The sequence below is a fragment of the Rousettus aegyptiacus genome, unplaced genomic scaffold, assembly GCF_014176215.1.
Source record: "Rousettus aegyptiacus isolate mRouAeg1 unplaced genomic scaffold, mRouAeg1.p scaffold_m13_p_11, whole genome shotgun sequence".
In the NCBI taxonomy this organism is placed as follows: domain Eukaryota; kingdom Metazoa; phylum Chordata; class Mammalia; order Chiroptera; family Pteropodidae; genus Rousettus; species Rousettus aegyptiacus.
In genome coordinates this window covers 72560779-72575703 of record NW_023416286.1, presented here as the reverse complement: position 1 = coordinate 72575703, position 14925 = coordinate 72560779, and the positions used below count along the sequence as shown (strand labels likewise).

Below are 14925 nucleotides of genomic sequence, written 5' to 3'. Positions count from 1 at the left end.
AAAACAAAAGCTGGTGGGTTTTTAAAATTCAGAAATTTCTTAACATTATTGAGGACACCGTGGCTCCCTATGATTACACATATGATCAAGATCATGGACTTTGTCACTAAACTTTCAGAGGTCAAATTCTAGCCCATTTGCTTACTAGCTATGTGATTCTGGGTAAGTCACTTAAGTTTTCCTTGCCTCAGTTTCCTTATCTGTAAATAGAGATAAGAGTCTCTAATTGACAGGGTTGCTATAAGGACTAAATGATTTAAAAATATTCCAAGTGTTTGAAATAGTACCTGATAAAGTTAAATAAGTGGTTTTTTAAAATTATTAATTGACAATTATTAATAATCAATTTATCTCAGGAAATACAATATAAACCACTTCTTGTAGATATTAGAAGACCTAGATACTAGCCTCTATCTCCCAATTAACTGAATTCTTAGACAAGTCACATAACTTCTCTAAACTTCACTTATTGGTAAGATACAAGAGATAATACCTACCTCAAAGTGTGATTGCAAAAATAGGTTATATTAAAGATATTGTAAATTAGAGTGCTCTATAGATATTATTTAAATTACTACTAAAATCTTTCCCCTCTTTTTTTCAAACTGGTCAATAACTTTCAAGATCCATTCTACATGCCCACAGGTCTGCAAAGCTTTCCCCTACCCCTTTGGCACTTGAGAGCTGTTCTTTCTCCCATAGGATACACGTCTCATTCCAGAGTTAACACACACCACGCAGCGCAGCAAGGACTCACATGTGTGTCTCCCATCAATGGGAGAAATGATAAACTATTTATCTTTATAACCACCAGTGAACAGAATGAAGTATTTAATGAATGAGTCCTATTTCCAAAAAAAATTAAGGTTGATCTGAGTGAATACACTGCTTTTAAATTAATGTACAAAGTTTATCCTTACAATGTTTGGGACAATACCTGTAATGCAGCCTCTTCAAGAATTTCAAGATCTTCCTCTAATTCATTACCTGTTGTGTAAATAAAAGTTTTACTAAAATATATTATACTTAATTTAACTTTCTAGTCTTTTGCATCCTTTTACCTTTTTCACAATTCTGATATTTCAGATTGAAAAGAACTATTATCATTCAGGATAAATCTCAGTGGTTTATAATTTAAAATGTAATTACATTTTCAATATGAATATAAGCTTTAAGTCTCAAGACAATACTCAAAATATATTGTTCGAGTAATGTGCAAAAGCTTTATACTATATTTATGCATTTAAATGTAAAATTTTGAGTATTCTTTATTTTTTACAAAAAAAAAATAAGGAAACTGGTTATTCAGAATCTGAGCCTTTGTATTTTGGTTATCATACAGAAGAGCTATACCTTTCCTAAACACAAGTAACTGGCAGAAAAACCTAAGGTAGTGACTATATCCTCAATCATTTTCTCCTTTATGGCTTAATACAGAACACATTTTATTTATTAAATTTTCTTTGATAGCTTAATTTACAAAATATCACCTCTAAAGTAATACATGTTCAAGGGAAATATTCAAATTATACTGAAGGACAGAATAAATACTTCTGCCATCGCTTTCCACCCAAACATAAAGTGTCAACAGTTTCTTATGTATTGTTCTAGAAACTTTGTGTACAAATAATAAATGTGTGTGTATGTCAACATAATGCACATATGTGCACATACATATATATTTATACATAAGATAATGTTTGTAAAAATGGGGCCCTCTTCTGCAACTCGCTTTTCTCAGTTAATATATTTTGGACATTTTTTATGGTCATGACATTGAGGGCTAATAGTTTTGTTGTTTTTAAACAGTCACATACATTCCCACTGTACAGATAGATGTACCATTACTTCTTTAACCAGTTTCCAACTGATAGGCATTTTGGTTACTTCCCATTTTTACAATCACAAGCACTGTTATATTAATCTATCTTACAACATGTATTTTTTGAGCACTTGTGCAAGTATGTATATAAAAATGGCTACATCAAGAGGTATATGAATACAAAATTTGAAGTTATTGACATATTTCCTTCAAAGAGGTTGTACTAATTTACCTATACAATTAGAATATAAGATGTCTCATTTTCTCATATATGTCAACATTAAGTAGGTGCAAGGGAACTAGGAAGGACAAAAGGTAGCAGGAGGAAGAAAGAGAATAAAAAAGAAGAGCAGAGAAAGAGAGATAGGAAGAAAGAAAGGATCAAGTGGGAAGGGTAGTCTCAAAAGGAAGAAATACAGATAAACTTTCAGGGGTGAACATTGGGGAAATATAAACATAATGCTTTTTATTACCAAATATTGTGGAAATAAAATGTTAAACTATAGTTAAATGTCATTAAATTGGTAAATATTTTTAAATTCACTTTCTTCTCTGCTATCTTGATTATGAATCAACTTACATATCCGCCACTTTGCATCACAAAAAGAGATACAGTTTCTGCCACTGCCTCATTTCTCTGTTCTGTTTCACAGGAAAACTCTTCCAGTTACCTTTTTTCAGCCTCACTCTCCTTCCTGACTTTCTATTCTCTCACTCTGATCTCAAAGGCCTTATATTTCTCTCACTTTACTGATGTATTTCTTATTGCGTATATAAATAACCAAGTTTTTAGATCCAGTGAAAGATTTTAACTGACTTCTCAGCAGCATTCGAAATCCCACGAATACCCACTCTCCTGGTTTCACCCTGCCTCACTGGCTTGCTGCTCCCGCACAGTCTTTTTCCAGTTTTTTCCTCCTATTTTGTCCAGCTTTGAAATTTTGGCAAGCCTCAGCCTTGATCCTGGGCTCTTCTCTTTCTCATTTGCATTCTCTTTCTAGCTCATCTTTCATATGGTCCCATGTGTTTAAATATCAATTATGTTCAAATGACATTTCTATTGACTCATTCCCTGAGCTCCAGACAATGGGTTCTAGTTTTCCAATTGGTATGTCCACTAGAACATTTAAAAATATCTCAAACTTTTGGTTTAATACTATACATTCAGTGCTTAACCCAAATAAATGCCTGGCACATAGCAAGTATATGAACGAAGAAGGGTGTTTGTGTGCATATGTATGTGTGAACACACATTCTTCAGTCTCCATTTAAAAAATCCCAAACTACCAGGATATTAAGCAGTTATTGCTCATGAGTGTATGTGACTATGGGATTCATTTTGCTATTTTTTAAAAGTAATATATAATAAATGTACTATAATAAATATATTCTATTCTTAATTTTTTTTTTTAAATCGTAAACAAACAGCTAATATTTACCCGGACTTACCAATAGGAAGTGCTAGGTCCTTTTTCATCAAAGCTGCTGCACAAACCCCACCAAGATTAGCTAATTCTTTTTCCAAATGAATGACTCCCTGTATAATTGCAAAAAAATATTAACTGCTTTAAAAAATGTTTGAAAGATAATGTGGATTATCAACGAATGTTGCTTGCACTCAAGCAAAACTTTTGAAACTAGAAGAAAACATAGTTAAATTAAGAGTGGAAGAGATTCGGGAGGATCACTCTATAAATTATACAAATGTCTAATCGCTATGCTGTACACGTGAAACTACTATTTAAAAAAAAAAAAAGTGGAAGATACTTAATATTACGTCTCATGCTGGTTGTAAGGTTCGGGCCCACAGGTACACTGTCCAAAGAATTTTTCATTTGTTTCTTTGAGGAGATATGATTAGTTTTTCCCTTGATTTTGCTTTTGTTGTATGTTTTGAAATAGTCAGAAGAGTTATTAGGTTGGTCCCACTGTGAAATCAAGTTCTATTATTTACTCAGAAAGGTACAGCGACCTGCGCAGGGTTGGAACTAAGTCTTCAAAGGCTGGGTCATGTTGCACAGACTCAATTCTCCTCACATGTTAAAAGTAGTAAAAACAGATGACTATACACAATTAAAGTACAAAATATTTTAAATTAAATACTCTAGCTTAAAATAAATTCGACTCTTAAGTAAAGAAAGCAAATAAATTTAAGTCAATAGTAGCCCTTAGAAACACAATATTCCGTAACAGAATGAGAGGATAATTCATTCTTACCTCATCAGGTCCAGGGCTAAACTCATATCCAATTGCAAAGCATTTGAAACCAAAGAAAGAAGCTTTGTCATCTTTCACATAATCTGATGCAGTCTCCAATGAGAAAAGGGCCTCATTTCCTAAGGAAAAAAACAAACATTGAATTTGAAATCTTGAAACGACTTTATGTTTTATCCATCTCAAGATAGGTAGCAATAGAAATCAAATATTAAAAAAAAAAAAAACCCTAGCCTTTGCAGGGAGGGTTCCCGTCTACTTGAACAAAACTGCGCTAAAAATGCTAGAAAACAATGGAACCATCCCAAATGGACTGTTTTTTTTTTCTTTATGATCAAATTCTCCTTAATAAAATGTCCTACATTTAAGTTACATGAGCGATCATTTTTAAATTTTCTGTCAATTACTGAAGTGACCTAGGTTAACCTTTTCTGTCTCAGAGCGAGCAATCCTTTACCCTGGCATTTAGCTTTGTCTGATCTCTTCACAAATAAACAAAGCAGGATGACTGGAAGAAAAACTTTCTGAATTCAAACTGGCTATTAGTTTGGGGGATCACAAGTGTAGTTATGGTTAATTGGTTGAAAACAGAACACTCTACATATAGTTTTAAATACTTAAACTTTTTTTAAAGGAAAATACCGGGAGCAGCAATAAAAGTGCAGTGTGCTCTCTGTTTCTGTCTCTGTCTCTCTCCCTGTTTCTCTCTTTCTCTCATGCACACACGCACACATCCTCAAGCAGGACTGAAAATAGTAGTTTTAAACAACAACCCAGTAGGTTAGGTGGTTCATCAATTCTCATGAAAAGAAGGAATCCTTAGCAAGGTCTCAAGATTTAGAACTTATTGGGAAAATAAAAGATCTAATACAGTTTTTCTATAGTTTGGTCCCAACTATACAGATCACCACTCCTCAATATTAACTCTGTTTTGGTCAAGCTACTCTTTTTTCACAAGCTCCTCAAAACATTCTCTCTTCTAAAACTTGGTCATGAGACACCACCCCTTGCCCAGTAAGTCTTCTTTACTTCTCAACTGCAACCCAGATACACAGTAGGTCTTAAAGAAATCCTTCTAAAACTTACAACATTTTCAATGATGTATTCCTACCAAATATATGTATCATAAATGCATATATTTTACCATATAAAACAGAAGAGAAAAAATTACTTACCTGGTAACACTAAAACCATAGTAGGCCAACCAGAAGATCCAGAAAATTTCTTTAATTCTATCCAGGAATTAAGATTTTCATGAATAGATGTCAATTTTGGTCCATATCCTGAATTTTGAAGAGTTCTGACAGGAATCAATAAACGAAGGACATCTTCTGACTGTGCAGTACCACACTGAGGGTCAAACTCGATTGTCATCCACCGTACACATTCTGGAAATGTTACCTGAGGTCACCAGGCAAGAGGACACTTGCATTTGTTAAGAAGAATTAGATTTTTACTTTTTGTCTGTCTTAGAAACCGAAAGAACATCATCCTGCAAAGACGAGGCTTTCAATATATTTGTAAAATAAATTTTAACTAAGGAACTAAGAGTCATTTAAATATGATCAGAAATCAGGTTATTAATGTCCAACGTCATTTGTTCCTATACTCCACTTGCAATACCTACTGCTTTCTATTTAATATTTAGTTGATATTGCATTAAAAATATTTGTAAGTACACATTTATATCATTGGAACGAATACTACAAAAGCTGCTTAATTGCCACAAACATTCAGCTATCTGATTTTCTTGTGGAAAAGTTTATTATATAGTAAATTTTCCATTTCGGTAAGTACACACTTAAGGAATATATAGGTAGGTCACTTAAAACATAATTTAATAGGTAAAAAAATATAAAGATATATTGATGGAAAGTTAATAAATGACTAAAATTTAAGGCTTTAGTCACTTTTAGGCTATCCACCATTCATAGTATCTGTTACAAATGCTTCTTTTCATTAGCAAAAAAACTTCACATGAAAATAATAATAAACACACACACACACATGAAAAAAACCTAGATTTTTGTTTTTCTAACCTGAAGTTTTATTGTATATGAGTTTATGAAGTCATATAATTACATGTATCTATAAGGCCATTTTTAAGCTTCTGTCACCATTGTCACAGAGCAAATTCTGTCGTGGTAGGAGAATAAGAGTTAAGCAGGTCCTTGTCAAATAGTAAACTATGAATTGGTTGTAGGATATGATACGAACCTTTAGAAATTTATTAAGCATGATATTAATCTAAAAAATTATCTAGGACAGAGACAAAAATTTTTAGTAAGGAATAGTTAAAATTCTCCATTTAAATGAAAGGTTCATTCAACCTTGTTCATAATAACACAAGTATAAATTAACACTAAACTGATAAAGTAATCGGGGGGATCATTTCATAAACTATATAAATGTTTAACCAATGTACTATATACTTGAAAGTAGTAATAAAACAAAATAAAATGCTTTAAAAAAAATCTAAATTGAGATACCATTTTTCCCAATAGATGGGCAAATGGCCCAAAATTTTACCACATACTCTGCTGGGGAGGCTGTGAGAAAACAAACGCTCTCACTCACTGTTGGTGAGGATACAAAATGGTATCCTTTCTACGGAGGGAATTTCTCAATATCTAGTAAAACTACATATGCCTTCACCCTCTGAATCAGCAATCCCATACCTATGAAGCACCAGGCTCCTCATTCTATATTTGTTTAATTAGCAATCTCACTTGTAGGAATTTAGTTTGAATATATGCTTCCAACAATATGGGGGGAAGAGGGGAAGGAACCTGACCAAAATACGCATAAAGTTATTCATTAAAAAAAAAAAAATGTGAAATACTGAAAGTACTCTAAATGCTCGCATAACACAAAATTGACTGGATAGAGTAGGATATACCTTCACTGTGGAGTACAATGCAGTTGCAAAAAAAAAAAAAAAGGAAGATTACGTCTTTAAATGGATATGGAGAGATTTCATTGTTAAATTTAAGAAGCAAAGTACAAAACAGTACAGTGTACTACCTTTTCTAAATAAAGGAAAATAAGACTACTACCTCCCTTGCCCTCTTCTCTACCTACCTATCTCTCTCTCCTGCCTTGATTTTTTCAAAAAGGAACATAGGAAGAATATGCCAGGATACTTGCTGGAGTAAGTGAGAAGCAGAAAAGGAAAGGGAATGAATTTATAATTCTAAGTATATTATTCTATATAATTTTATTTGTGGAACCATGGTAATATTTTACATATTTAAAAAGATTGAATCAAGTAGGACAGGAAAAAACTCATAAAATTGAGTATAAATAAACAAATTAAGTCTAACTTTACATTAAAGTTATATATGTATATATGCACATATACACAAAAAGAATTATTCTAACTTTTGAATATTGTACTTAGATCATATATAATGTCAGGGGAATTTATTTTAAAGACAAATATGCAAAAAGTCATTAATTTTACTTAATAGTTTTATTGTTAATAGTGACATATATTAATAAAATAGATGTAGATTAGAACTACTAAGGAGTGCTCAAAAACAAATGAAAACACAGTAAAAGGACATAAAATCCACCCTGAATGAACTTTCACTTGCCAAAGCAAAATTTGAGCATCAAAATGAATAATGACAGCAAGGGATTATAACATTAAGTCCATATTAACATAAACACATACAACGTATGGATAATTTTTTTAAAGTAGAAGGGATGGGAAAACCCTCCTTTATAAGAGAACACTAGCTGGAAGGCATAATAGAATTAGAAAGCCACTATTTTGTTACCACTATAGTAATAACTGATTTGGGTAACAATAACCAATGGACGCTAAAATAACTGGGTGAAAATTTGTTGGGGAACAGTATTGTTTACACAGTCTCTAGATGTCTACCCATAAACAATTGCAAAGGAAAAAAAAAGATGCTTTTTTTGGTGGTGATATTTGCCAGCTATCTTATTAATCAAGTGACTAAGAGCCTCCAGATGAAATTTACTGTGGAGGATACACCACTACTCATGTGTTGCTGCCCACAGTGTGTAACCCGAGTCTAATCATTAGGAAATGATCAATCAAATCCAAATAAAAGGATGTTTTTACAAAACCACTGACTGTATTCTTCAAAAATTCCCATGTCATAAAAGAGCAAGAAAGGCCGAGGAACTGTTTCAGATTAAAGGAGATAAGAGACCTGAAAAGTAAATCTAAAAATCTAATGTATGAGTCTGAGTGTTTCCCAGAACACAGTTTTAAAATATGCTATAAGAGCCACTTTTGGGACAACTTGTAAACTGTTTAGCTTATAACATAATATACTACTACTACTTTTTAAGATACTAATACTACATTGATGTTTGATCACTGTATTGTGGTTATACAGAAAACTTCACTGTTCTTAGGAGGAGTTGTGATGTTTGCAACTTATTCTTAAATGGTTCAGTAATAAATACAAACAAACGAATATATATAAATAAATACAACAAAGGTGGCAAAATGTTACCTGAAGAAGCTAAGTGAAACATATATGGGTGTTCATTGTACAAATCTTGTTACTTTTTTCTACAGGTTTGAAAATTTTTGAAATAAAAAAATTGAAATACATGAGCAATACTTACACTAAAAGAAACAATGAAAGGATAAACTACGAAATTACAATAACATAAAATGTTACCTATGACAAGAAAGGGAGGGAACGGAGTGAGGGGATAGAGGTAAAAGCCAGACTTCTTTGACTATACTAGTTTGTTTTACAGATTTGACTTAGTACTATGCAATTACTTAAATTATTATAAAGCAAAACAAGATTTTAAAAGCAATTCCTAAAAAATCAAAAGTAGAATAAATGATGCCAAAAGTATATTTAATTAGTGGCATAACTGCACAGAGGGGGACTATTCCAACTTCCTTTGTAACACAGTGACTGACCATACCCACTTCCTTTAAAACACAGTCATTTCTCTATATATCCTAGTTGGGACATACCCAAAAGACAACATACATATGCACAAAATACACAACACATGCACACACATACAGAAAATGAATAACTGATTTTCTAATTCTATTATTTCCACGTGTCATCGATAACAGGGATTCTAGAAGCAGAAGAAAAGAGAGTCATGTGTAACATACTGCAGTCCTTATTTTGAATTAGTAACATCAGTACAAACTCATGAAGTATTTTGCATTAAAAAAATATACACATAAATACACCGACATAAATATATACACTCACATATATAAATACATATACACATATATAAAAATAGCATGTGTGTGTGTGTGTATAAATATATGAGTGATTATATGTGAGTGTATTTACTAGTTCTTGGCACTATAAAATATCTAGAAATAATGACCAACACAGGAGAAATGAGCATCCTCAGTACCAGATGCTGGCTTTAAAATACCCATTACCATTAAAAGGAACTGGGGCGCTTTGAAAAAAATGGCTGGTTTTAGGTCTGAGGCAGGAAAATGTGTAAGATGAACCTGGAAAATCTTATTATACCAGAAAGCCAGGATGCTACGAATGACCACAGAGGTGTGTCTAAAGGACACAGGAGGCAAGCTGAAGAGTCTCCTGTCCTACAAGGACACAAGATCCAGTTTCTTATATAAAACTCAAGGAAACAGAAAAGACATAACCCATCAAATTAGATGGATCTTATTTGGATTCTAATTCAAACAATTAAAAACATTAAAATTTCATTTAGATTGTACTTCAAACGATTAAAAGTTTGCATATTTGATTATATAAAGGAATTATTAGGGGTTTTTTTGGTGTGATAATAATCTTATTATTTTTTATAGGTCCTTATATTTTAGAGATACATGAAAAATCATCCACAAATGTGCTTTAAAACAACATAGGAGGGAACAAAATGGGTGGGGAACAAATGAAACAGGTATGACCAAGATTTGATAACTGCTGAATCTGGAATGATGGATAAATGTACTGGTTTTTCCTTTTACATATTTGCCATATTCTAAAATAAGAAGTTGAATATTTTATAAGCACACAGAACTTAAACTTTTAATTAAATTCATAAAGCTGATCTCAATTTACATGATACAGTTTAAAGAGGAATAGGATTTTTTATGCCCTATAATATATTTAAAAATGTTTTAATGTAGTTTTTACATTACGTATAATAGAGTACTTTAATGTCTACGTTGGGTATGCAAATTTTCAGAGTTCAGGCTGTGGTACAAATATCAGTTCAAAAGTATGATTTTTAAGTTTTAATGGTTATATCCACTACTATTACAATACATAATATGCAGTTTGGCATTGTATACTGCACTGTACTTATAAAAAGATAAGAGAACAACTCTCATAAACCCTACAAAACTATACTCTTTAATGATAAAAAACTGTCTTAAACCCTTCTGCGTATCTGACAATGGCCTAACTACCTTCTATAAAAGAAGTTACATTTCTGAGCTTGAGGCTCAGTATCCTTTAAGATATCATTATAGAACATCGAACCAATTTTAAATTTAAACTTTCCCTAGGAACTGGTGCCTACCTTGTAGTGCATCACACATGCAGGTTTATAGGGGTGCTCACTCTCTATGACAGCATAATGATTAGAGGTTGTACAAGCAGAGAGGCCTTGCTCAGGCTGGTTTCCTGTGGTGCTATCTGTTGACTGGTTAGGATTGAATGCAGGGGGCGCATACTTCTGATTCAAAATGGCAACTGAGGGAAGCAACTGTTGAACAAGACCAAAGACTTCTACAGCCACCTAGTGTAGAGAAAATGATTAAATGAGATAATAAATGTAAGAGTTGTTTTAAAATTATTAATTACTATAATTGTTAATTATCTTTATTATTAAGAATTTCCAACTAGAGTTTCTTCTGGCTAAGTTTTTGTTTAAGAGAAATTTGTTCTTTGGGAAAAAAAGATTTAGCTTAGATGTCTTAGCTGTTATATGAAAATAACCTAGTTTGTATTTTTAAATACTTTGCCCTTTTGTGATATGCATTAAACTACATTTTATTCAATAATTATGCCAAAGTATCAATAATTTATGATTTCTTCCTTATCTTGAATACTTTGCAATTTTGAAATACTCTAAACCTTTTACATTGCTATTTATTCAAAATGAAGAAAATGTGGCATAAATCTCAAATTAAAAAAAAATTAACTTAAGCTTTCTTTATATATCATAACTCTAAATTATATTTCCCATTCCCAAATTCTTCAAATGTAAAACCAATAAGTAAACACAGTAATCCAGTAATATAATAAAACAGAGAGGTTTAACTAATGACTTCTACCATTTAATGTGTCTCTGTTGTTACCTGTAACCAGGTGCCTCAAAGATTAAAGTATTTTTCAAGGAAGAATACAAAATCTAAAAACTGACATTAAAAAAAAAAGATTCAAAGTTATAGAATTAAATTACACACCTTGGGAATAGCAGCAGCTACTGGTCCTATGTAGGCTATAATAAGGGGAAGCAGCATGGAAAACAGACTGGAAGAGCTAAGCAGTTCTGGAATGTCGTCAGCTAAAAAAGGCATTAAAACTACAGTTAGAGGTCATTTCATTATAATGACGTATGCTATACTAAACTATATTCTATTATCTTGAGCAAAATTATGGTTGGCATTGATTGAATGCTTACAAAGTACCTGAACTAACTAAGGGCTTTATTTACATGTGTTATCTCATTTAATCAATGAGAAACTTTTTTCCTATCCACTTTTTAGAAGGGGAAATCAAGGCACTTGGTGTTTAAGTACCTTGTCCCAAATCGTCCACCTGTACAATGATAGAGCCAGGATTAGAACCTACAGTAACAGTCATGATTTTAAACCAGTAGTCTTGGGGTCACATGTGGCTATATGTGTGACATCAGGCAAATTACTTAATTTGTACGTGTCTCGGTATACATCTGAAAAGAGGATAATAACAGAGTACTTCCCTCACTGGATGTTGTGAAGGTTAACATACATAAAACACTTAGAACAACGCCTGCATATAACGAGCACTCCAAAAATGTTTGCCATTATTAGGCTATCATGCTTTCTATTTTTCCAAGGAAAGCACTTTGCTGATGGATGTTTTAATCATTTATCCATGAATATGGAGCTGGAAAGATAAGTTGAGTCTAGATAGTGAAGATCTTTATGTTAAAGGCCAATCAATTAAATCCCAATACTTGTTTCTAGATCTCCTGTTGCCTCAGCATAGACTGGACACTTTTTTAAAAAGTACAGTTTCTTAGTCTAGCCTAAACCCCTAGTTTGGATGGGCCAAATATTCTTAATTTTATAAGTGTCCCTGGAGAATATTACATACAACTAGGCTTAGGAACGAATGTTATACATCAGTAAGGTGGGATGAGTCACAGTGAATGTTTTTGTAAACAGCTGTAACTCTGCTGCCAGAGTGGAGGGTGACTGAATAACTCAAAAGGGAATGGGGAAAAGGCAGTTGTGAGCTTATCAGCGTGTTATCCATCCATGAGAAAGGGGATACGCGCTCACACCACAGCAGCTCGAACTACGAGAACAGATGGGCGAACACAAGCTGGAGAGTTTCCAGTGGAAGAACTCAACTTAAAAACCTGAATTAGGGGGAATGTTTAGAGTTATCCAGACCTTTGGGTAAATGGTGATACCATTACTGGAAACAGTACATATAGGAAGAAAAATATGTCTAAAGGAGAAAACAAAATGCTTTTTGACTACTGAAAGGATAAAGGAGACTTTGTTTAATCAAGTTTTTCTCTTACTAGGTTAACTAATGCTTTTAAACATTCTAAAAAAGTCTACATTACAATATGACTAATTATAGTAGAGTATGGCTAATCCTAAATGAATGTATTTGTACGTGTGGTCCTATAATGAATACAACATTCTGGAATTCTACAAGATGGTTCCTCTTCAGGAACTCTGAGCATAATTAATTTAAAATATGACTATAAAGAAAGTAAAAGTCTTACCATCCACAGCTAGAGCTCTGTGCAAGAGGTCTTTTGCAGCTCGAACAACGGTGCTTACCACAGAGAGAGCTCTGCTACAGTTTTTATCTTCCTCATTGGCTTTACTCAGAAGTTGGGACTGTAAATCTCCATCAAATTCACTCCTATAACGTGAGTGACACATGAGATTATTTTACATGGTAGGTACAATGTGATCCAACTCTAGGAACTGAGTCTAGTTCACAGCTCCTCATTTCAAATTTTAAAAAATTAAAGTTTAAAAAGTAAATATATAATTATATAATGTCAAGGAGTAATAGGGCCTCAATAAGAACAAAAGCAGGATAAGGGAATGAAGTTATTTTAAATAAGATCAAGGAGACTCTATCTTAAAACTGATATTAAACAAAAGCCCTGAATACTTTCTTTCTCAGACTTTTTTAAAAAAAAAAGTCTGAGAAAGTATTCAGGCAAAAGGAACAGTAAGATAAAGGTTCGGACAGGTACAAGATGGGTGAGTTCAAGGAACGAAAGGAGAATGAAAAGTGACAAGGTGGTAAAAGTAAACAGGAGTCAGAACATGTGAAATTTGTACACCACAGTAACGACTATATATTTCATACTGGAATGGGAAGGGAAGGTATGAGAGGGTTTAGCCCAAGCGCAGAACCCGACATGATTTACATTTCTATAAGAACATTCTGGCTGTGCTGTGCAGAACTGACTGTAGGAGGGCAATGTGAAAGGAGGGAGACTGGTCTAGGGGCTATTACAGTTAACCAGGTAGGAGTAGTGTGGGCCCGGACTAGACTGTTAATTATGAGAGTGGTATAAAAGGTCAGATCTAGGACATTTTAAAAGTACAGCTGTCGGGACTTGATGGACTAAATGTAAAGTATGAAGAAGTGAAGAATGCCTCCCAGGTGCTTGGATGTAACCACAGATGGGGAAGACTACTCTGGACACATTAAACTAATATGTCTGTAAGTCAACTACCTAGAGCAGCCTTAAAGTGGATGTGTGGTACAGTAGGTAAGAATAGATCATTCAGTTTCCTGCCTACGAACCCCAGGACCATAAATCACTACAAGTGTGCCTTTAGGTAAGTGGTTTAACCACTCTGTCTTGGCTCCCTCAACTGTAAAGCAGAAAAAGGAATGAAAAGTGCCTACCCTCATGGGGATACCATGAGAACGAGTTGAGATGACACTGATAAAGCACTTAGAGCACTACGTGGCATACAGTAAGTGCTCAGTGCACATTCAATATTGTCATCATCTCTTATTATTTTCACTCAAATAAAGATATCAAAGAGGGACCTGGATATTCAGTCAAGGGCTCAGAGGAGATGAAAGCTAGAGATATAAACTTAGGAGCCATCAGAGTAGGATGGTAAAGTTAAGAGATTCTAATCTTTTTAAATTTAATTTTTAATTGAAGCTAAGGTTATTTATTTTAAAGCTTGGTGAAAAGTATCGAGAGATCTAAAACACTGTATTTTGTAGAAGTTATAAAGTCTGGAGAGCAGACACTTTTAAGGGGCTCTCCAGCTTTTTGAAATATATAACTCTTCCCTGGTGTACTATATGGTTTTTAATCTATGCTTTGAGAAAGAAAATAATATTTGTTTAATGTAGTGCTATTCCGCTACGTAACAGAAAAAGTTTTCATGACTGGGGTAAAAGGACTAGAAAGCTTTTGTATCTCCGCAGCAATATGCTCCTCTGTAGCTATTTAATGCCTATTATTTTTCTATTCTATTTCACATGGAGAAAGGAGGCAGAAAATCTACATCTAGGTAAACTGTTCTGTGTTAACTACCTAGGCAGTGTCCCTAGATTGTTTATGAAGGAAAGAGAGGAAGGCCAGCCTCTGAAAGTGATGTGCAACTTCAATGATTGATGCTCAATCAGGTTGAGGACAAATATGGTGATTGACAGTCACTGCTCCCT

General features: G+C 33.3%; 1 protein-coding gene across 12 annotated transcripts in view; it reads right to left on the bottom strand.

The window, feature by feature from the left end:
* The window catches only part of MYCBP2 (MYC binding protein 2), a 232740-nt gene that overhangs the window by 92714 nt on the left and 125101 nt on the right, over positions 1-14925 (bottom strand). For all 12 annotated transcript variants that reach the window (XM_016149329.2, XM_016149321.2, XM_016149322.2 and 9 more), the window contains 7 exons: positions 12995-13137; positions 11454-11554; positions 10565-10783; positions 5212-5437; positions 4040-4158; positions 3272-3359; positions 938-987 (listed from right to left, as the gene is read on the bottom strand). In XM_016149329.2, the coding sequence (XP_016004815.1) occupies positions 938-987; positions 3272-3359; positions 4040-4158; positions 5212-5437; positions 10565-10783; positions 11454-11554; positions 12995-13137 (946 nt within the window). The remainder of the gene's footprint in view (positions 1-937; positions 988-3271; positions 3360-4039; positions 4159-5211; positions 5438-10564; positions 10784-11453; positions 11555-12994; positions 13138-14925) is intronic.